Source organism: Sinohyriopsis cumingii, chromosome 5 (assembly GCF_028554795.1).
Source record: "Sinohyriopsis cumingii isolate HCF-2022 chromosome 5, ASM2855479v2, whole genome shotgun sequence".
In the NCBI taxonomy this organism is placed as follows: Eukaryota; Metazoa; Mollusca; class Bivalvia; order Unionida; family Unionidae; genus Sinohyriopsis; species Sinohyriopsis cumingii.
Genome location: NC_142965.1, coordinates 106,740,100 through 106,764,704, shown reverse-complemented (window position 1 = coordinate 106,764,704; position 24,605 = coordinate 106,740,100). Strand labels below are relative to the sequence as shown.

The 24,605-nt window shown below is 37.3% G+C and overlaps 1 protein-coding gene across 2 annotated transcripts in view; it reads right to left on the bottom strand.

The window, feature by feature from the left end:
- Nucleotides 1-11,394: 11,394 nt before the first annotated feature.
- Nucleotides 11,395-24,605, bottom strand: part of LOC149799941 (monocarboxylate transporter 12-like) — a 39,543-nt gene continuing 26,332 nt past the window's right edge. For both annotated transcript variants that reach the window (XM_089957148.1, XM_089957149.1), the window contains exons 4-6: nt 20,368-20,514; nt 17,454-18,692; nt 11,395-12,494 (exon numbers count right to left, since the gene is read on the bottom strand). In XM_089957148.1, the coding sequence (XP_089813274.1) occupies nt 12,322-12,494; nt 17,454-18,692; nt 20,368-20,514 (1,559 nt within the window). In that variant the 3' untranslated portion in view covers nt 11,395-12,321. The remainder of the gene's footprint in view (nt 12,495-17,453; nt 18,693-20,367; nt 20,515-24,605) is intronic.

Below are 24,605 nucleotides of genomic sequence, written 5' to 3'. Positions count from 1 at the left end.
GTTAGTGACGGTGCCAGAAGAACCCGTCACCCAGGACGGGACTGTCGTGGACAGGCCTGAAAGACCCTTTCGGGAGGACACTTGTGTGACCTTACCCCCTACTATAGAACTGGTTAGAACTTTACCCAAAACATGTTGTACAGACACTTGTGTTTATTGCACGTTCATGGTTATCATGTGCCTTTTATTCTTGTACTTAAGCCTTTGGCTTTTATGTATTTTTGTCTTTCGTATTCATGTTTGAAAAAAACATTCAATAAACGTGTTCTGAAAAAGTATATAAACTCTTGTCTTGTTTGTTTTTCGTGTCACAAGTGACATTTCTCACACCATGGCTACCTCTGCTGTCTCTGCTCCCTCTTCCTCTACTGTCAAAGTCATCGACGAACACTTAGATCGTGCCAGTTGGGAGGCTTTGTTTCTTCGCCATCCCTGTAACATGCTCATTGCTGGACCTAGCGGTTCAGGCAAAGCCGAATTCGTCAAACGTTTGATCGAACATAAACATCATTTGATCGATCGACCCCCTCAACGAATCGTGTGGTGTTACAAAGAGTGGCAATCGGCGTACAGCCTCTTGCGAGAAAGTCAAGGCGATTCCATCGTGTTTGTGGAAGGCATTCCTAAAGAAGACGATGGCATCGTCTCTGACTCCCGTCTAACCCATTTGGTCATTTTTGACGACATGTTAGGAGAAGACGAAGAAGAAATTAAACTGTGGTTCACGCGCAAAGGGCATCACCGTAATGCCAGTGTCGTTTACATCACCCAAAATTTGTTTCAACAAAGTAAAGCCCATCGCACCATCAGTCTCAATGCGCATTACGTGGTCTTGTTTAAAAGCCCTCGAGATAAATCGCAAGTGCAAGTCTTAGCCAAACAGTTAGGAACGCCTTGGCTGACTCAGGCGTACGACGATGCCACTCAAACTCCACACGCCTATTTACTCGTCGATTTGAAACCTACGACCCCCGAGGATTTGCGATTTCGTACCCACTTGTTTCACCACTGGTGCCAAGACGGAGGGCCTGTCCTGTACACGTCTCCGTCCTCGACTTCATTTCACTCCCCATAAAAAAATCTATAAAAACCTCAGACCCTTTTTCGTCTGTCTCACTCTCAGTGCGAAAATGACGTCCCTTCAGTCGCATCTTCCCGTCAAACTGATTCGTGCCTTGTATGGCATCAGTCGAGAAAAAGATCCACAAACACGAGCTCGTGTCTTAGAAGCTAGTCTCAAAGAAGTCTTACGATGGTTCACGGTGACGGTACGTCAATTACTCCAAGGAATCATTCAGATTCCTCATCAAACCAAACGCTTTTTCGATCGAAACAAAGTCGCTTTGGTCCAACTGGCCGATCCCCGCATCGACACTCAAACCAAAAAACAAATCATTTTGAAACCTGGAGGGAGTGGTACTCTAGGAGGGGTCATCATTCGCTCACTCTTAAGATGGGATCCTAATGCCCCCAAAGTTATACCCAAGACAAAAGTCCAACGAAGCCCCAAGAAGAAAAAGACCAGGTCCCCAAGGAGAACTTCTCCAGTGGCAGGACCCTCCTCTGACCAGACACCACCCCGGAAAAAGAAAAGAAGCCCCCAGAAAAAGAAAAGTCCACAGAAAACTAGTCGCAAGAGAGGCACTTCGGCCAGGACGCACCCTTACACTCGCAAACCACGACCTGCCACAGCGGTGACTGCGTCTCCGGAAGCTTCACGTTTGTCCACTTCTCTGTTAATGACACCCAGAACTGAAGAGTACTTGGAAACGTTGATCACACCAAGAACTTCTCCGTTGATGACCCCCAAAAGAACTTCCTCAGTGGCAGGACCTTCCAATTTAGTGGCAGTGGCTGCTGCTCACAAAGTACCTTCTCCCAAAATCAAAGTTCAAGAAAGATCGGGCATGTTACAAAGTTTACTGGATTTGTCCAAGCAAGAACTGGCTCGATTTAGTCCTTTACGTACCCCTGCACGACGTGTCATGCCTGTCCTCAAACTAATACGACGTAAAGACAATCAGTGGCGACGCGTTCCAGTATAAAAAATGCCTGTGACCGAGTCGGGTATCAGTGTTTTTTGGTGCTCCTGAAGACTCAAAGATGTCACCCTCCAGAAAACCCCAAGGAAAGAAAAGGAAAGGACTGCCACCACGTTTAGCCAAACATGGGGACATGTTATCTGTCCTGTCCAAAGCTTCTCCACCCCTACGAAAAAAACTCATTCAAACAGCCTCCAAAGAGGTCATCGATACCGTGTGCGAATGTTGTTTGAACGTTTTTAAAGGCACGATCCCTTTGTCCAAACACCAGAAACAATGCTTAGGCAAACATCGTCACGTTCTTCGCCAAATGGTTCAAAAGAAAATTCCCATTCGTCAAAAAAAGAAGATGTTAGTGCAACGTGGAGGTATTTTACCTCTCTTGTTAGGCCCCATACTGAAAGGAGTCTTGGGAACCATGTTGGGAGGACTGGTGGGAGCAAGATAAAAAGGCCTCGGAAGTTCCAAGATCTCAGAATCGACCCCTGACAACCCGATGGAAGGACGAAAACTAGCTTTAGTGCCTTACAAACGATGGATGGAATACCATCGGTGGCAAGAACAACACACCCCGCATTTACCTCCCAATCCCCATTTGAGCGAGATGTCCCAGTTACAACACGAATTGCAGTCCTTGATGGATCGCCAAGATTTGTCCGAAACAGAAAAATCGCAAAAGTACGGTCAACTCTTGCAACGACTGCAACTCTTTCACCAGAAAGCTTTAGACGAAACAGCTCTACCCACTCTGAAAGATTTTAAGACCTTGATGAAAAGTCCAGCACCATCACCAGTACCACTACCAGTACCAGTGACCAAGACAGAAAAAGGAAAAGAAGAAGAAGAAGAAGGGTTTCAAACTAACAACACCTACCTCCAGAATTGGATGGATTAAAAAGATGATGGCCACCCCTTCTTCATCACAAGAGAAAAAGAAAGTGAAGACATAAGTGAAGACAGAAGTGAAACAAGAACCGATATCCCCCGCTCAGACATCCTCCTCCTCTTCAACACCTATTGCCGGTCGCACACGCAAAGCATTGCAATCCAAGAAAATACCCCAAGAGAAAAAGAGTAGCATCCTCCAAGAGTGGGTGCCTTATTAACACACTAACCAACACAAAAAATGGAAAAAGTCTTAGCCAGCATTTACTACGATCCCTCCCATCCTGCAGGTTACGCAGGAGTTCAAAAATTGTATCGTGCTGCCAAAACGCGACTGAAAAGTCTCCGTTTACCTCAAGTGCAACGATGGTTACAAGAACAAGCTACCTACACTTTTCACAAACCCATTCGACGCAAGTTTGCCAGAAGTCGCACCCGAGTGGAAGGCATCGATCATCAATGGCAAGCCGATTTAGCCGATGTCTCTCATTTGGCCAGCTACAATCGTGGCTACAAATATTTGTTTTGTGTCATCGACGTTTTTTCCAAATTTGCTTGGGTCGTACCCTTGACTTCCAAATCGAGCAGCGAGTTAGTGCGAGCCCTGCAACGAGTGCTGAAACAAAGCGGTCGTCACCCTCTTCGATGGCAACGGACAAAGGCACCGAATTTCTGAACCAAGATTTCCAAAAAGAATTAAAGAAACGTGACATTCATTTTTTTACCACCGAGAATCCCGAAACCAAAGCCAACATCGTGGAACGTTTTCAACGCACTTTGAAAGAACGCATGTGGAAATATTTTACGCATCACCACACTCTGAAGTACATCGACATCTTACAGCACCTGGTGCAAGCGTACAACCAATCTTACCATCGAAGCATTGGACGTGCCCCGCAAGACGTGACTCCCGACAACGAAGTGTTGGTGTTTGAGCGCCTGTTTGGTACGTCCCCGACGAGGGCTGTCCCCAAGAAAAGTGGAGAGTTGGCCGTAGGAGATTGGGTGCGCATTGGCAAAACCAAACGCACTTTCGACAAAGGTTACTTACCTAACTGGACGACCGAATTGTTTCGCGTCACTGGACGAGTGCATGGCCGTCATCCTGCCGTCTATAAATTGGAAGACATGAACGGAGAAGTGCTCAAAGGAACGTTTTATTTGCCCGAGTTACAACGTGTCACCAAAAAAGAAGACGACGTGTACGACATCGAAAGCATTCTCGAACGCAGAACCCGTAAAGTGGGCAAACGACGTGTCAAAGAAGTCAAAGTACGTTGGAAAGGATATCCACCCAGTTTTGATTCTTGGATCGACGCTTCGCAAGTCATCGACTATAAAAAGAAGTGACCATCATGCCTTTTCACACAGACGCAGCTACGTCGACCACTCCTCCTTCCCCTAGTTCTTCTGTGCAAGATTTACAAAAACAACCCTTGTGGGTGTGATGTGGAGAACGTGTGCCTAAAACGCAAATCGTCTTTTTCTGCCAAATCTTCGTGGTGTATTGTGTCATCGGGGCAGCCATCGCCAATTTGAGTTTGCAACAAGGAGACAAACAATTGTGGACCATTTTATTGAGCAGTTGCATCGGTTACCTGCTTCCTAATCCCTCCCTGAAATTCACCTCGAACGGGAACCCCGGGAACCTTGTGTCCAGTGCCAGTGCCAGTCACCACTCCAACCACAACCAGAACCCCATTTTGGGCGGAGGCACGCCTCTGACGTCCACTAACCCCTCGGACAGCCACAGAACTCTGGACTTATGAGTCACCAAAACCAATTTTACTTAACCTTACCCAGTGACAGTTCCATGGAGGTGTTTCCCAAGAACACGTTGTGCTGTTACACGGCCAAATTACCTCAAGCCATCCCCTTAGATCACGAAGCCCATTGGGAAGTGGCTTTAGTAGAAATGATTCACCCGACCCAAGTCCTCAATGTCCTTCCCAATCAAAATTTTTTTGATGTGGAAGTTCATGACGAGCAAATACAACAGTGGATGGATAGCAATGTCAAATATGACAAGAAAACCCGTACACAAAAGTACACCACCTATCACTTGTTCATTCCCCAGGCTATTATTTTAGTGGTCAACATTTGGTCAGCACCATAACCTCCAGGTTTAATGTCGTGTTTCTGAAAGCTTTGGAGCATGTTAACAAAAGTGTCACCATGGAGTACCACAAAGCAGCTCGTCGCTTCTTGATGAAATTTGAACGGAGTAAAATCCTGTCCATTTTATTTTGTCCTGAATTGTTTGACATGTTGGGCGGAGACATGGACATGAGAAAGACCATGATGAAGAAAAACGAATTACCCATCGTTTACGACAACGAGTCTTTTAGCAAGTTATTTCGTGCCCCGGTAGAACTGAACCAAGGACTGAATTTGATGTTTGTGTATTCCGATGTGGTGAAGTACAACGCGGTGGGACACACCTCCGTACCGTTACTGCGTGTCATTCCTTTCAAAGTAGATTCTGCCACGAACGCTGACGAGGAAGGTGGAAACACTTACCACGTCCACCGCGAATTTGTCCATCCTCACTATTTGCCGGTCAGTAAGTCGTATTTGGACACGGTCAACATGCTATAAAAGGAGATCTGGGACAAAATATTCCATTCACCAAAGGAAAAGTCACGGTGAAACTCCATTTTCGAAAACGGTTCTCTCACGACTCTTAAGTCATGTATCCAGTGTACCGAGGGGTTGCTCGACAGCGAGGACACGGCTTAGGAGATATGTTAAAATCGGCCTTTCGTTCGGTGGCCCCGATGTTGAAACCGATGGTGACACGCGGATTGCACGCCTTGAAAGATGCGGCACTGACGCAAGGCAAAGAATTTCTCCAAAATGTCATAATCGACAAACAAAACCCTAAAGAAGCCTTCATGAGGGCAGGCAAAAATGTCTTGCTGCAAACGGGCAAAGACATTTTAGGCCAACGAGAAACACCTATAAATGCCCTGCACGCTACCGAGTCAGGCATTCAGCAAGGACAAGGCAGAAAGAGACGACGAAGAAAACACCCTTTCACCAGACTTCAAGCGAGAAAGGCCAAGAAAAGAAGAACCGTTCGAGACTTAGAGGTTTTCGATTATTGAGAAAAGAGACAAAAAATTGATGCACCGAGAATCTTGCGCTTGTTCCAAGACGGAACTGGATCTGTTTGCCATGCCCCCCACCATGATGACGATGCAAGAATCGCAGTGGGTGGAATTTCACCCCGTCTCCTCACTGACCGATTCCGCTCCCATCGAGTTTGAAATCAAAGGACAGCTCGAAGATTACATCGATCTGAATAGCAGTTTCTTGTACCTGAAAGTCAAAATTCTAGATAAGACTGGAGGTGCTATAGACGATGAAGCAGTAGCTCCCGTCAACAATTTCATGCATTCCTTGTTCAGTGGAGTGGACTTGTACTTGAATAACAAACTGGTCAGTAGCAGCATGGATACTTACCCTTATCGTGCCTACCTGGAAAATCTCTTGACGTACGGAATAGATGCCAAGAACACTCATCTCAATGCCTGTGTGGTATGGGAAGCTGACGAACCTACCAAGTTTGAAATATTGGAAACTGATGAAAAGAAAGACAACAATGATGGATTTGTAGAACGAAGAAAGAGAATCACGGGAGCCGACACAAGTTTAGAACTAATGGATCGTTTGCATTTGGACATGTGGTTGCAAGAAAAGTATTTGCTGAACGGGGTGGATGTCCGCCTGAGACTGAATCGTAGCAGTGCCGCTTTCCATTTGATGGCTGATAGTGACGGTTACAAAACCAAAATCCTAGAAGCCAGACTCTACGTACGCCGTGTGGAAGTGTTACCTAAAGTGGGAAACGACATCAGTCAGACGTTGAGCAGAACGACTGCCAAGTATCCCATACGACGCGTGGAAGTGAAAACCTTCACCATTCCCAAGGGACAGCGATCCATGATCGAAGATCATCTGTTCCAAGGACAGTTACCCAAACGTTTGATCGTTGGTATCGTCGAGAATACAGCCTTCAACGGAGCTGCCGAAAAAAATCCTTTCTACTTTCAACACTTTGGCGTGTCCAAAATCGAAGTCAGTCGCGATGGCAAGACCTTGTGTACCCGACCTTTCGAACCTGACTTTACCAAGAAGAATTACTTGAGATCGTACTTGTCCCTGTACGAAGCCACCGGACAGTTAGGAACCAATACCAGTCACGGTATTACGTACGAGGATTATGCAGGAGGCTACGCTTTGTGGGCTTTCGATTTCACTCCAGACCAAGGCAGCGACGAGGGACATTTCCACCCTATAAAATCCGGCCAGATTCGTGTGGAAATTCAGTTTAAAGACCGAGACCCTGATGAAACGGTGAATGTCATCCTGTATGCAGAATTCGATAATACCATAGAAATCAACAGTTTGAGAGAAGTCATCCTAGATTACTAGAAACCATGGAAGACTGTTATCCCTCTTTACCTAGTGGAGAAACTTTAAAGATGGAATGTGAGGAGACTGTGGAAAAAATGTTGTGTTTTGAAAAAAAAAATTGTTTGATGTTATGATGTTGGATTATTGTTAAAAATGTTAGAGTTGTTGTTTAGTGTTAAGTGATTTTTGAATAAAAAATGTTGTGTTTTGAAAAAAAATTGTTTGATGTTATCATGTTGGATTATTGTTAAAAATGTTAGAGTTGTTGTTTAGTGTTAAGTGATTTTTGAATAAAAAATGTTGTGTTTTGAAAAAAATGCCTTTGTGGTTTGTTTAGCTATAAGAATGTTGGATTGATGCTCTTTCATTTCTTACTATCCCTCGCATGACACTCACTGAACGTTGCGGCTCGAAAACCGTGTGGGGGATGTTTTCCTTCACGTCCGCGCTTTGACTTTAAGAACCGGGGTTGTTTCCAGTCTAACCATCCATTGTCGACTCATCCTCCTAAGAAGATGTGTTCCAAACTAGCTAAACTCAACGAAGCCTACGTGAATTTGCATAGGGTCAGACACAGTCTGATACCGAAGCCAGAAGAAATAGAGAATGTGAGAATGTTAAAAATCACTGAAGACCTGATAGAAGATCTCTTCAGAGAAGAAATGAACAGGGAGAAAGAAGAATGGACGGAGAAGTACAGACTTCAGAAACAGCAGAGAGAGCAGCAACAGCAGCAGCAGGAACCTGAACCTGACAGAGGCTTTGTCAATTGTCGGATCGACACCAAAGAGTTCTTCTTCTCTTTTCGAAGAAGCAGGCCTATCGCCAGAAAGTCTATCCTCAGAGGACATCGCATTCTTAGAAACTAAAACAAGAATGCCATAGCAAACAAAAAAAAAACAGCCCTTTTCAGGGCTACCCAATACTCTAGAAAAGAAATAACGATCGATTTGCCAGTGTGTAGGTAGAGTAGTGTGAAAATAAACACTAACTCTTTTTTAAAAATGTGAGAGTATGTGTTTGTGTGTTTGTGTTTGTAAGTGCTTAAGTAAGTTGGTATGGATAGTAGATTAAAATGATGTCTTTTTTTTTGGTGTTTGAGGTGTAAATTTGGGGTTAGATTGGATTGCTTTGAGTATGTGGATAGTCTATTGAAGTGATTTATAAAAAAATTTAAAATAGTGATGAGTAGCATAAAAAAGTGAGTGTTTCTTTTAGGTCCGCGCGTTGTTGTTTTTTGGTTATGATCTAGGTAAGATCAATTTTATGTTTTTAGGGGGATGTTTTCCATCACGTCCGCGCTTTCACTATAAATTGAAACTCGCTGGGCAGTCTAGCTACCCTTGTTGATTGTTCAACACAAGAATGAATAGCAGAATAAGCAAACTTCTTGAACTCCAGATACATCTGGAATATGTCAGGCGCCTGTTAAATGAACTGGCCGCGGAGGCTATAGTAGAAGAGGAAAGAATGAAGAACGAAGAGGAGGAGAGAAGACAGAGGGAAGAGGAGGAAAAGAAACTAGAAGAGAGGATGTCGTACAATATTCCCGAGACAGAGGATTGGGGTGTTGAACCGAATCATCCTCCCTCTGCGCTCCCCAGAAGAAAGGTGAAAGGAGACTGGGGAAGAAGATGCGTGTGTGGCGCCAGGCCAGGAAGGTGCAACCATTAGATAGGTGCATCTGGAGTTCAAAAAAACAGCCCTTTTAAGGGCTACCCAATACTCTAGAAAAGAAATAACTATCGATTTGCCAATGTGTGTGTGTGTGTAGGTAGAGTAGTGTGATTATAAACACTAACTCTTTTTTCATAGTGCGAGGGTATGTATGTGTGTGTTTGTGTTTGTAACTGCTCACGTACGATTGTGTGGATAGTAGATTATGGATTTTGTTTATTGTTTCTTAGCGTATGTGGAGAGTATAGTTTGGGTTTTGTAACCGCTCACGTACGATTGTGTGGATAGTAGATTATGGATTTTGTTTATTGTTTCTTAGCGTATGTGGAGAGTATAGTTTGGGTTTTGTAACCGCTCACGTAAGATTGTGTGGATAGTAGATTATGGATTTTGTTTATTGTTTCTTAGCGTATGTGGAGAGTATAGTTTGGGTTTTGTAACCGCTCACGTACGATTGTGTGGATAGTAGATTATGGATTTTGTTTATTGTTTCTTAGCGTATGTGCAGAGTATAGTTTGGGTTTTATTATATGAAATGAGAAAAGTAGGGGGATGTTTTCCTTCACGTCCGCGCTTTCACTATAAGAACCCACAGTATTCGTCGTTCAAACCATTCTACAAAGAAGATGGCTTCTAACCAAATGGACAAAATACAAACATTGTAAGACGTTTTAGACAACTTAGGAATGATGGAACAGATGTTAATAAGACTCGTTGAAGACCATTATTCCTATAGTCCCCATCGTGTAAAGATGGAAATTAATAACTTAAAAAAGGTAAAGGACAAGATTAGTGGTGTCATGAAAGAGATAAAGGAGGAGAAGGAGGATGAAGAGGAAAGAATAAGAATAAGCAAATGGAACGAAAAAATTGAAAAAGAAGAAGAAAATGAGAAGAGGAAGAAAGAAGAGGAGGAAGAGAAGAAGAAAGAAGAGCAGGAGAAAAAAAAGAAAGAGAAGAAGAGAAAGAGTGTAGGAGATAAAATAAGAACTTGGTGGAGAAAAAGAAGAAATTAGAAGCAGAAGAAGAAGAAGAAGAAGAAAACCCAAAGGCCCTTTTCAGGGCCAGCCATATTTCTCGAAAAGAGATAGCCTTTCCATTGCCTACCCTTATTTAAATTTAAATTTAAATTTAAATTTAAAAAACTTTTTAAAAAAAAAAAAATCCCAAAAGCCCAAACTCTATTCCCCATGTTAATTTCCCCTTGTCGCTAGACAGACCCACACTATAGTTCCATGTTAAATTCCCCTTGTCGCTAGAGTGACCCACGATTTATTCCCATGTTAATTTCCCTTGTCGCTAATCTGACCCACGATTTTTCGCCATGTTAAATTTCCATTGTCGCTAATCTGACCCAGGGGTCTCTGTAATGCTAATTCCCATTGTCGCTAATCTATCCCCATTTACTACTTTTATGGCATTGATAGGTGGATCAACAAAACATGAGGGCACCTACCCTTCCAGCCCCAAAAATGTGTGCCGATTATCAGAGCTGTCTTCAAACTGCACAACAAAATGACCATTCATGGAAAGTTTCCTATAAACTATGATAGTGATGACAATGAAGAGAATGATAACAAAGCGATATTTGATGATATTGTCAGTGATAGGGGAAACAATTGTCAGAAGCTACTTGGACAAATCTGAAACATTTTTTTTTTATGAACTACTTGCCAGGCAATATTTAGTATAATAATGATAAATTTTTCATAATATTTCAGTGGTTGTGTTTTGAGAAATTCAAAAATGTGCCTATTACTAGGTTAATAAGGACCAATAGAAAATAAAATTTATAAATTCTACACACAATTACACTTTATAATACACCACAGTTGTAGAAAGAAAGCACTGGATTCCTGTGGTCTAATTATATCTTACACAAAATACTTTTTTGGGGGGAATGGGACACAGAAATATAATGTTGTGTCATCATGCTTTTGTTTTTCAGTTAGCACATTTTTTCAAGAATTTCTAATTTTTCTCTTTGTAAGGGCAATTTCACCTCTTCAGTCTCCATTAATATGCTATGGTATGTACATTTGTTGTGTGGGTATCTGCACATGGAGCTAAATAATTTGATTGGAACAGTAATTATTGATGAGAAATAATTTGATATTGATTGGAAAAGCAATTATTGATGAGAAATAATTTGTTATTGATTGGAACAGTAATTATTGAGTAAAAATATTTTGATATTGATTGGAAAAGTAATTATTGAGGAGAAATAATTTCAGAAGAAAACTAATAGGCCTAAAAAGATATTAATTCAAAATTATATTAACTGAAAAATCAGTCAAAGCACAAACATTATGTATATAATTTACACTAGCATAAATTATCTTAGTTACAATGCTTTTAAAAACTGAAAAAGTTATTGTTCTAGCTGTATATAGAATAAACTTTTATTTTGCTGTTATCAATATATTGCTTACTGCATTCACTTTTCCGCTGTTCTAACTAAGATATTACATTTATATATTCATTGTTGTTATAAACATCTTTCTACTCGTATTCTTTTGTCCGCAGTTTTCTCTGTACTTGATGTGGTCTGGTAACCAAAAGGCTTTTAATAGTTTGTCGTAATTTCTTCTATTAGGCATTGAATTTCCACATCAGACCATTTTTTTAGACCACGAATCTAACTGAGCACTAGTGTTGTCTGTGCACATGTATGCGTCGTCTGTAAAGCCGTCAGTCGTTCCGGATGCTCATATCAATAAGGACACCTTTATTGTCTTCTGTTGCTGAAAAGTCAAATAAATAGACCTACGGCAGGTGCGCAAGTTGCAAAAATGTATGTATCCGATTTATGTATACGTTCGAGAAAAAATCACTTACGTGCGTAACTTTTTGCTTCGTGCGTAAGTTACGTCAGTGTTACTGAAACAATCCCCTAGGATCCTTAATATCCTCTGCTCAAGACACGCCACTGGACACGTGTGATGTAGCCATGTGATATTGCTAAGTTGCTGTGTAGAATTTAAATTGGCATGGTATGCTTGCACATTATCTCAAGAGTACTTGATGGCAGTGTAACGACAGTTTAAACATTTGATTTAAAACAACAAAGCAATTAAACACAAGAATAAAAGCAATAAAACTAATACCTAAACGCACACGCACGCTCAGAAACCCGTATGCAAATGTTGATCTAAGCGTTGCATTGTTTTCTATTGTTTTTTCTTCTTTCTGATTGTCATTTTTGTTTTTAAGTGAAGTGTTGATAAATGCGACCTTAACACCATAAATCTACATGTGCATGGCAATATACTGATTTTGGCAACATCCACGAAACAAACTATGTCAAAGACGTTGCTTCCTCGAGGTTTTCTTTTTTCGGAGTTTTCTTTCTGGCTTTTCGTCTATTATCCACAACCGGTAACATAATTCCAACACAAGCACCAGTCAGAAGAAGAGCCGACACAAGATGAAACGTCGAAACATATGAACCAGTAGCATCTCGTAGGGTTCCTGAAATATAACATGATGAATTAAGGTACATAGAAACGTGTGCCTATCTAGTCTCAATGGGTGGAAGAAATATCGGATATGTGGATGAATGGAAGGATGGATGAATGGATAGATTTAAACCAAAATAATAAGAAGCAGACAGAATGGTAGAACACCTTCATCTCAACACCGGGTAAAACAACTGTCTAGCCCAAGCTGACATGAGAGGTTTGATATTATTTAATCGGTTAACACTACTTCTGAAGTGCTATAACGTACAGTGCTTTGATATTTATGTCTAGTCTCTCTGTGTAAGGATATATGACCCAGAGTATGTATATACGCACTATTGATTTAGTTGGCATTACATGCTAAGGGAGGCAACTCGTGAAATCCAAAAAGAAGTCGCTAGGACAAAGCACTAAAACATCTGTTCGATCTGCCAAAGTGTAGATAGGGTTATCATATCGGAACCATCGCTAGGGAAGATGTAGACTATAACGCTTCGGCAGGTCTAAGACTACGGTGTTTGCATTAAATAAAACAAATAGTGTATATTATACTTCTCCGTGATTACTTTGGAGTACGCATTTCACATGATATCCCAGTTAAAGCGATTCGCGTAAAAATCACTGTTCAGAGACATTTGGGACTATGGCATTTACTAAAATATATTTTATTTGCTAAATTATGCAATAAAGGTCGGGCTACAAGTTTTGCAAAGTATATAAGCCCTTCCTCGAACAAATATAGTTGTACAAATTAATAAAACTAGACAAGCTGCAGAAAGAAAGATGTGACGATAATTAAAGGAGAAAGATTCGAAAAAAGGAAAACTAAAGATATTCAGGACATGTTAGTAATGTTGTTATTAAGCTTTGGAAATAATAGAATTTAGTATATAATGCATCTACGTCAACTATCAATTGATCACTATACAGTCTGAGAAAAGAATATCACATTACATTTATAATCTATGAATGAAATATTAGTTTCAAAGCCTCGTATCCATACTGTAATTTCGCGAAAAAAAAGTTTTAAAATATTACAATTTTGGTTTAAGTGAAGCAAATAATAGAATGTCTGTGGAGATAAGAACGAAATGTCGTTAAGACTAAGTAATATATCTGGTTTTGAACTCTGTACTGAATACAAATCCAAATCTAATAATTTGAACCTTCTGCTTCTACCCCACAGTTGCATGAATGATTATCTATCAGTTGATTGTAATAATGATCGTTTTTCAGGTCGCTACCTCGATTTCTGATCCTAGAATGAATAACAGAGTATTTGTGATCAGCAGATCAAAGGAACGCCATTGTTTTGCTGGGAAATATTTATTTTAAACCTGAAAAATAGCTTTCCGTTTTGACATTTTCATGTAGAGTGTTCCATGTGAGAATACAAGAGTTCGGGAAAGATTTTCTTCGGGCTCCAAGGCTGACATTTATCTCGAAAGTTTTGTCAATTATCTAAATTATACCGTGACGTTCTTCCTACCAAAGGTAGAAGCAGTTAATCTAAAACATTCCATGAAAGTACTGAGTTTGTGAGAGTTTATTCTTTCTGTGTGTGTGTGGGGGGGGGGGACAGCTGCATTCCTTATAAATCTTGCAAATAGGGACACTTCTGGTTAGACAGGTAACTATAATAACAGCCATTAATTGGCCTCTTAATCAGAGTCTGATATTAAATATCCACCTCAACGGGGTTCGAACCCGCGACCTCCAGCATCCGAAGCGGACGCTCTAATCACTTGGTCACCGGAGCGGTCTAAGGAATTTGTATCTAAGGATTTCCTCCTCAGCTTGTATTTGAATAATCTAAATATTTAGCAAGTTAGAGTATATATTCTATATGTAGACTCTGAGTGCATGTATTACAGGGTGTAAAGCCCAGCTATTTATGATTTTCAACAAAAGTAAGTGGTTCGTTTTGAAACTTCAATTTAGGAAAGAATAGGTAATAATTTTTGCTAAAACACACAACTGGCACTGAGTATATCGGGGACATGTTTCATGCATCTTGAAGCGTAAGATAGAACTGTGGCAGGTAGAAAGTCACGTGATAATACGTAGGTCATCAGCAATATCATTGGTATATGTAAGAAACAATGACGGTCCTGGAACTGAACCTTGCAGCATGCCTGCTGAAAACAGAATGAGTTATAGATTCTGTGGTTTGACAACGATAGTTTGTGTTCTATCTGCAAGATAATTGGTGAAGCAATCTATCAGATTTGATAACTGTTTCCTAGCATTTAAAGTTATGGATAAGATCTTTATGCCAGACGCAGTTGAATGCAGTCGACACGTATCCAAATATTACACACCTGGTCTCCATTATCAAGTGCTTCACAAATGCTATGATACATATCTATCATTTGGTACACTGCTTAGTGATTTCGAAGAAAGCCCGATTGATATTTGTAAATAAAATCATTTTCATGCAAGCAATTGCATTCGCGTTTGAAAATGACCCTTTCCATGATTTTGTCTGCAGAGTTATGCAATGAAAAGAGTATGTAATTGGTGGGATTACATTTTTTTACTATGTTTCTTGTCTATTGGTAATACTACCGCTTTTTGTTCAAGGAACGAGGAACATTTCCTCATTAAGAGATCTGTTTAGTAAAATTCAAATGGTCTTATAATTGCTGGTGCTGTACCCTCAAGAAGATTGTGGCTTATCTCATCAGAACCACATGCTTTATTTAGAGGAATTACACTAATAACGACCAGAATATCCTGTCGACTTGTTACAATGCTTGTCAGTTTGTTAATTTTGTACGAAGTGAAGTTTCGGAAGAGCTACGATGGTATCATTAAATTTTTAAACGGATGTTAAAAAGAATTTAAGCACACCGTCTTCTCTAAATCGAAAATTCAATGTTTATAGTGCCGTCATATTGCGTATTAGTATCGTGTCGTCTTGTACGTATTAGTATCGTGCTGTCGTATTGCTTAAGGTATCGTGCCTTCGTATTGCCTATTAGTATCGTGCCGTCATATTGCATATTAGTCCTAGAATATTATAAGGTAATACTTGAATTGGCTTTGAAGGTGTCCAAACTTGTGTAACCTTAAAAAATTCCTTTGCAAATTTGCTTTGACCCTTTACTTTATTTCTAATTTTCTTTTAATCTTTAGCCCAGTCTCCTGATTTATTTGTTCTAATTGCTTTCTTTCTTAACCGATTTATGTTTCTAGTTTTCTCCATAGGACGCTATCATACGAATCTTAATGAGAAGGCCGAAAAGTTGCAAGCCTTGTAGAAATGCATCTGTCCGCAATATTACTATAATTTTGTATCCAATCAATTTTTTTAATTAAAGTGTTAAGCTTTTGAACCTATTTAGAAAGACCCACCTTCCGTTTAAAATAAGAATTACATTTTTTTTATCGTAGTCTGGTTATTAAATAAATTGCCCAATACTCGCGTACTGACACATTAGTATAAATAATTCTCGAATTTTAATTTCCATATTAGATGATACAAAAGCAGGGTAGAGAAGGGATGGTGAGTGGATGACTGCTTTGGTAGGTTCTTTTATCAAGCTTTTAAACTTGTTTAGTACAGTAATATCCCTACGTGTTTTCAACTGGAATTAGGCATGTCATCATTAAGGTCACATAACACGATTCAGTTTCAGAAGTACTGAGGGCTCATTCTATGCAAATATTGAAGAAAAAGAAGGAAAAAAACACGTTCCGCTGGAGATCGATACACCTACTAGTAAATAGGATCTATTCTTTACATACATTTGAATAAAAAATATTTCATTTATTTGTACCGATATCTCTGTTACTACGCTGTTCGCATAAAAGTAAAGTAAAACGAATAGCGCACACATTAGAGTAAGTAATAATGCTCTGGGAGATCTCAGACAATGCATTTGACGAGAAATCCTCAGTAAAAAATAATAGCGTTGTCTGTAGTGCTCTGGGAGATCTGGGACTGCGATATTTGCAGTTTGGTGCGCTTTATATACAGATAAATTATTTCGTTTTCGCCAAATGATAGTTGAACACAACATCTACATCTGATTTCTTACGATCTGACATAAGGTCACATAAGTAAAGGAACAAATAAATCAATGTTCATGTCCACACTTTGGTTATTAAATCATGTACGTTGGGAAAATGATTTTAAATAAGGTCAGCAAAAGCTGCACATTGTATTTATTTCTGAGTACATATAATATCTGTTACCCAATGAAAATTGCAAATAGGTGAAAGTAGTTAATAAACTGCCACTTTAATAAACGTTGTCAGTTATATAAAAAAATTGCAAAGAATTTACAAAGTCCAAAACACTGTCACATTCATGTATTAATTACAGAGGTAAATTTGAGGTTATTCACCAGTAACGCTAGTAACAACAATGATTTGAATACATGATCAGTATGGTGTGATAACACGTGTACCTGTGCAAAAACTAACCTTGTTTTGGGACTTCTTAGTTCTACGGGCAGTTTATTAATAGTTTTACTTTTTAGAATCTATAATAATTTAATTTGGAAACTACTATCAGGTAGAATTAATAATTGCAATGTATAGTGCATGTTGTGGTCATTGGAAGTTATGTTATCTATATACACGATATAATTACCAAAATGATAGACTTAATTAAACAAAATTATTGAAAACAGTAATTAAATATTTCGCACTTATATTTTTAAAAAACGATATTTAATTATTGTTTTCAATCATTTAATTTAATTAAGTCTATCATTTTGGTAATTATATCTTGTAGCTAGGCCACATAACTTCCAATGATCACAGCACACACTATACATTGTAATTAAATCTACCTGATGGTAGCATATGCGTGTGTGTGTATTATTACTATTTTACCTTCATTATGTAAATAAAACGAATACATGAAAATTAATTTCTGAAAGTACACATTTCAAATTCTCGTGAAATTGGTTTATCGTAGATTCAAGTACAGGGCTAAATATAAAGATAGCATACTCACCGGATATAGTCATGAACAAAGCCATCGATGCTCCGTGACACAGGATGGTGAATCCCAGACCGCTGCTGTGTTTGTCATTACCTAGATAATCCACAATATTGACCGAGAATAGGGAAACGTATGTTCCACTTATAACTCCGGCGGCACAGCTTATCACAATGAAAGCCTCAAAGGATTTTACAAAGTACATAAAACTGAAGGTAATTCCCAGCAAAACAGCTGCTATGCTTATGATAGTCGAACGCCTTAAGAACTTTTTATCGGATAGAAATCCTATTACAGTCCTGAAGACTAGATCCAGAAAGCTGTAAATCATCATCAGAATTGCGATCTCTTGTTCACTTATGCCACTTTCTCTCGCTGTCGGTGGCAACAATATTTGTATTAGTCCAAAACCACTGGAAACGATGAAGGAGAAGCTGAAAAGAATAATTGCTACAGGGTTTTTCAACATTTCGAAGTCAAATATATCGGAAATGATACCACATACGAAATGACGCAATGAATGTTTGGATTGCATTTTTTCACTCTTGCACAAAGAATCATTAGACGGTGTTGATTTCGCAAAAACGGCTGAACCTGGAAGAAATTCTACACTCGGAAATACTGCCACATCTAATTTCGACATAGACTCTGCCAGTATATCCAGCACACTACCGACTTTTTCTGTTTCGGATAAAGTTCGTTTACATCTACCTTGATGCCGATGATTATAGCCCGGAATGCAGGTGTCGCTAGTATTGGATCGATCCCTTCTCATGGTTTCTATGAAATTTCCAGAGGGCTCAGGTTGCGATAGAGAACGACTGAAATGTCTATATTTCAATACGTCTATAAATTGTGACGTTTGTTTCATATTCAGCTTTTCATCTTTCTCATTGTTCGCCTCTGATAATGTTCGCATAATAATTAATCTTTCACCTTCCATTTTCGAGACACTGTTTTTGTCACCAGAAGCTTTCTGTGATATTTTGCCTCCCTTCGGTCTGATTCGTGTGTAGAACTCGGGTGGTCGAAACAGAGCAGCCGCGATAAAGCCATGGAGTATGTTTGCTGCCACTAGCAGATGAGTGCCCATGTAGCCGTAATACTCAAAAGACATTGTAATAAGGGGCGCGAAAATTAGTCCCCCAAGACTCGCACCGCTTAACGCAACGCTGTTTGCAAGTCCTCTTCTCTTCTCAAAATACTGATTGATGATCACAAGGATTGGCGGTGTCAAGCATGCGAATCCAAACCCTACATATATATATATATATATATATATATATATATATATATATATATATATATATATATATATACAGAAAGAGAGAGTGAGAGGGAGATCATATTTCTGCATGAACAATATGAATTGTTCGATACTGGTCTTTTACACTTAGATTAAAAATAAAAACATTGCAACATTGGCGTTTACTGAACTTACAATTGCGGAAAGAGAAAAACAAATAATATGAAAACTTAATTGATAATTTTTGCTGATTAATAAATAATTCTTTAATGATAGGTTTATTTATTTGCCTATCCACCTTTTACAGTAAGTAGATAATTATCCTTCGTACTTTACGTAACTTCCCATAATCTATAATCAATATCCTGCAATTTATGAGTCTTATGTTACGTGTTTAGGATCGAATAAACAGTAACAAAGGAAAGAGTGAAAACAATTAGCTTTTTGAAAAAATTTAATAATTTATTTCCCTGGAGAAGAAGAAAAACAACACTTTATAAAAATGGAGAAAAAGGAACTTACGGTTTTAAGAATCAAATCCAAAAATAATCCAAGAATAATTCATGAATTAAATTTTAGAAGTCCTAATAATGAAATGTTCCAATTAATTCAAGTTGGAGTCCCGACAAAGAATGCAAAATGGAAGGCGATGACGTGTACTGTAATCAGTATAGAGCTGTGTCGTCTACAGTTCTTTTATTTATTATTAAACATTCAAAAATATTCCGGTGTTTGAATTTCAAAATAAAATTTAAATAAATGTCTTTGTCCAAGAATTCTGTCTGAGCACTCAAATATTTACAGGAAATAGAATTATCTTTTAGAATCCAAATAATTTGAAGACAAAAATTAAATTATTACTCCAAACTAGTCACAAACAAACACGTTTCAGTGTAAAAGTCCAACTAATTAATTTCTCTGTAGACATCGGTATAAAACCTGAATACTGCGCAATTTCGAAAAACCCAGAACTGAGACACTGAGGATGTTTACATATAAAATCAGGTACTCCTAGTACGACCTTCATAAAAACCAATCATTTTACTCAGGAACAAAATAAAAATAAAAAGTAGTTTACTCGACCCTCAATCAAGGCCAGAAACTAGGTCAGAAATAGAAACAGTGTTTCTATTATTAGGTATTTATAAAAAGATTCAGGTCAAAATTCCTAGTAAACAAAATTACACTACATTGACATGTAATGAAATTAAAACTAAAAATAAAATAAAATTGACAAACAGACAATTAAATTAAAATATAAATTAAATCAAATATACATAAGTTGTCCTTAATTTTTTTTCCTGATATTTTTCTCCATCAGGCGTACCTAAGGTCAGATAGATTTTAAATAGGCGTTACACAAATTATAATTCATCCCACACTAAATACCAAGTTGTACAAGATGCATATGTTTGCTAAAAGAGTAGATGTGAAAATCTGCATTTTCAAAAATTGATTGGCGAAATCTATATATGTACAAAATTGAATGTTTAGAGCCTGGAAGTAAGGGTGTTGCCGAGTTATTAGATGATGTGTGATGGAAATATGGATCGATATGTAAAGTACAAGATATTTACAAAACAAAGATGTGACATCTTGTTGCTTAATAACGATTGTCAAAACTGAGTCAATAACATAAGTTTGAAGCGAAAAGGCAGGCAAACATTATAGAATCAAACTTACCCGTAAGAGTTCCCTGTGCTACGATAACGGTAACAATATTAGTTGCCAGGGCCATGATGACGTACGATGTAGAACACAAAACGGTGCCAATAACAATCAAGACACGGCAGCTGACAAGCTTTAGTCCAATCCTTGTCACTAGCAAAGCTGGAAAAGAAGATAAAAAAGTAAGCTTTTATACTGAGAACATAAATACCTATAAAATGTAAACACTCTGTTTAGCATGCGCTTCTACGTTGAATTGACCAATGTAGTTTGTTTGAAGTCTGAAAATTTTTGAGGGAATAAACTAGTTTTGGCTAGAAAATTGATAAGCGGGCTCTGATAAAGCAGATGAAATAAAAAGGAATCATCCAGGAATTGTAAAAAAAAATTGTGCGCCCTGCTAAACGTTCCGTACATTATATGCAGAACACAATAACAGAGTTGGCTTTTGAATGAGGTTATCTGTACATTTATTGAAGTAATTTTAACACAGACACACACACGCACGCACGCACGCACACGCACACACACACACACACACATACATATATATATATATATATATATATATATATATATATATATATATATATATATATATATATATATATATATATATATATATATATATATATATGTATGTATATCACCTTATATTGTAATAAACCCTTTTAAAATACAGATTTAATAAATAGGACATACTGTCCATGTCCTGGTTGTATGTTTGAAAGCAGTATTGTACAGTTATAAATCTTCCATAACTACTATAAGGATAACAAACAGTTTTAGTAGAGTAATCACTGACACAGTTCCTTTCAGTAATATCTTAATTCAAAGAGAGTTACATTCTGCTTGACAAAAATAATGTTTTGAAAATCATTAAGTGATATAGTTGGATATTTGCAATGTGCATGGATAAAAAAAATCATTTTTGAATACAAAATCAAAAGTTGCAAAATTTGCACGAATGAAATAATTGCAGTTTATTTTCACCTTTCTGTGTTCGGGGTGTAGTACATGCTCAACACCAGTGTGTGTTAAAATGTTTTAACTTACTATACACCAGTCAATGTCACAATGCTTTAACTTACTATACACCAGTCTTTGTCACAATGATTTAACTTACTATACACCAGTCTTTGTCACAATGATTTAACTTACTATACACCAGTCTTTGTCACAATGCTTTAACTTACTATACACCAGTCTTTGTCACAATGATTTAACTTACTATACACCAGTCTTTGTCACAATGCTTTAACTTACTATACACCAGTCTTTGTCACAATGATTTAACTTACTATACACCAGTCTTTGTCACAATGCTTTAACTTACTATACACCCGTCTTTGTCACAATGCTTTAACTTACTATACACCAGTCAATGTCACAATGATTTAACTTACTATACAACAGTCAATGTCACAATGATTTAACTTACTGTACAGCAGTCTTTGTTTCAATGTTTTAACTTACCGCGTTCACCAGTTTGTATTACAATGTTGGAACACACTGTAGTTACAGGTCGTAATGTCCAGATCTTATTCATAGATTTAACCCTGGCAGTGCTAATCAAATGTACTTGGCGTATATATATATATATATATATATATATATATATATATATATATATATATATATATATATATATATATATATATATATATATATATATATATATATCTTTTCTCATCATGATAATATATTTTCCCCCAATAATAGCAGAGTTTTGTCTATACCAGTGCGGAATTCACGAAATGAAAACAATGTACAAATTGACACAATTGTTATCAAACATTGGGAGTGGGGGGAGTGTTACACTGTTCTCCAATTAACTAACATGATTAATCATAATTGAAATAGGAGGCACAGTTTGCATCTTTCATGTATTTAAAACCATAACACCTCCATGCTTACCCAAGAAATAAATTTTTTAAAATTATTATTTCATTATAACTTCAAACATAAAGGCAGCAACTGATAACAACGGTCTTAAAACTAAAGCGTTTTTATGACTGATGCAATATCATTTTGGGTACTTAAATATGGACTTTGAAAACAAATATATTGATTCAAATAAATAAATAAATAAATAAATAAAATAATAAAAAAATGAATGAATGAATGAATAAATGAATGAGTGAGTGAGTGAGTGAGTGAATGAATGAATGAATGAATAACAAAACCACAAGTAATAAGTCAGGTATTCAGCAATCATTTTAAATAGTGTTTAAGATAATATCTGGAACAAATTATATATATAAACTAGAACATTGATTATATCTATACTACTACTACTACTAATACTACTACTACTGCTACTACTACTACTACTACTAATGATAATAATAATAATAATAATAATAATAATAATAATAATAATTATTATTATTATTATTATTATTATTATTATTATTATTATTATTATTATCAAGAACTTCTTACTGTGCATTTCTTTATATTCAAATGCTGATTACGTTCACTTATAGGCGAATATTTCTTGAGATGGTTTTTGTTGTTGTTGACAGAGACATGTTAAGCAAGATAAGAATGCTAATTCAAGATGCAGATGACATTTGTTTACCTGTTGCACGCGACGGTTACCATGAAACTAAGTGTTGTATCAAATATGGACATGTATAGAACTCAGGACAAACATGGCGGTTTACTCGTACACAGATCACTCTTTTTCAGCATGTATGGTATGAATGGAGTATCGCTGTATGTCAATACGAATTATATTTAAGTCATTTTCACACAAACGAATTCGGTAAGTTTTGCTACATTATGAGACCCTGATGTGAAAGTTCGTTGTGGAAACACACCCTGAAATAATTCACGATGTTGTGCAGAATGAAATATGGTATGATCAGATTATATATTTCCATCGTTGTGTGTCCTAATTACTCCTCCCAGACGAAAATAGGTCTTTTAAAAACTTTTGAATGTTTACTGGACTGTCATATATGTTCTTGTTATTCCTTGCATTTATTTAAATGTAAACTCTGAGATTTGTTATGTCAGCTTCTGTACTTTCACTTTATATCGCACCTCTCCGGTGGCCAAGTAGTTATAGCGTCCACCTCGGATGCGGGAGGTCGCAGGTTCCAACCTCGGCCGAGTCATACCAAAGACTTGTAAAACTGGTACTAGACAAAGAAAATGAAATACATCGGCTGGAAATAAAATCAACCACCCACACCCGGAATTAAATGGCATGTACCTTATAGCTAATGAATGTGATGTGAGCAATTTAATTGTTATTTAAGTAGTTGCCTAAACACTAACTTAAATGGGGTGATTGTACTTAAACTATAGCCGACACGCTGTAAATGACATTGTACATTTTGATAAAAATAGGAAGTGTTGACAATGAATCACACAAGTTAGTAATGATTCGAATATATATATATATATATATATATATATATATATATATATATATATATATATATATATATATATATATATATATATATATATAATATTTTGTTTTATAATATAAGTAATTTGGGTTAATGACATATTTTTTAATTTTTTAATTCAGTGGCTTGCCTGTGCTATTATGTCTACTTGATTTAATTATATCTGATTTAATATATATTTATTTTTATTTCAGTGTTTGTTTGCCATTTTTATTTTTATTCCATGCTATTGTAATTAAAATTTATTCACTATAGATGATACCTTTTTCAGAAAATAGTTTGACCTTGACTGTTCTTTTTGTAAATACCAGGTGTTGATTTAGATCCTGACCTTGATTCAAAATTAGTAGCAACCACGTAAATAAGTTCTAATTTTATTTTAAAATGATTAGTTGTTGTCGAGGTCATTATGGGACTTCGTGTTTAAGATGTAAAAAAATTGTTTTATATATTTTATTTCTTATAGTAAAATGATTGTTTTTGTCATTGACACACTGGATGTACGTGATCTTTAACAAGTACATAATTTCGACTAGGTTCTGAAATATGATCACGTGACTACCTTTTTGCATTTTAGAATACGATACAACCTTTGTTTTGGGGAGATATTCTCAGTAGTAGCTGGGCTTTTTCTTTACAATGGAATGTTTGTGTTGTGCTGTTTGGAGTTATTTCAAATTACTTCGATTCAAAAGGGTTATTTCTTTTTTCCTGGAAAATGCGTGTGCTCATGTGAGATTCTTAATCAAAGAGAGTTCTTATTTAAAAAAATTGTATTCAGATTTCCAAAACCGGAGTGATAATTCTTGTTTCTACAATGAAATGTAT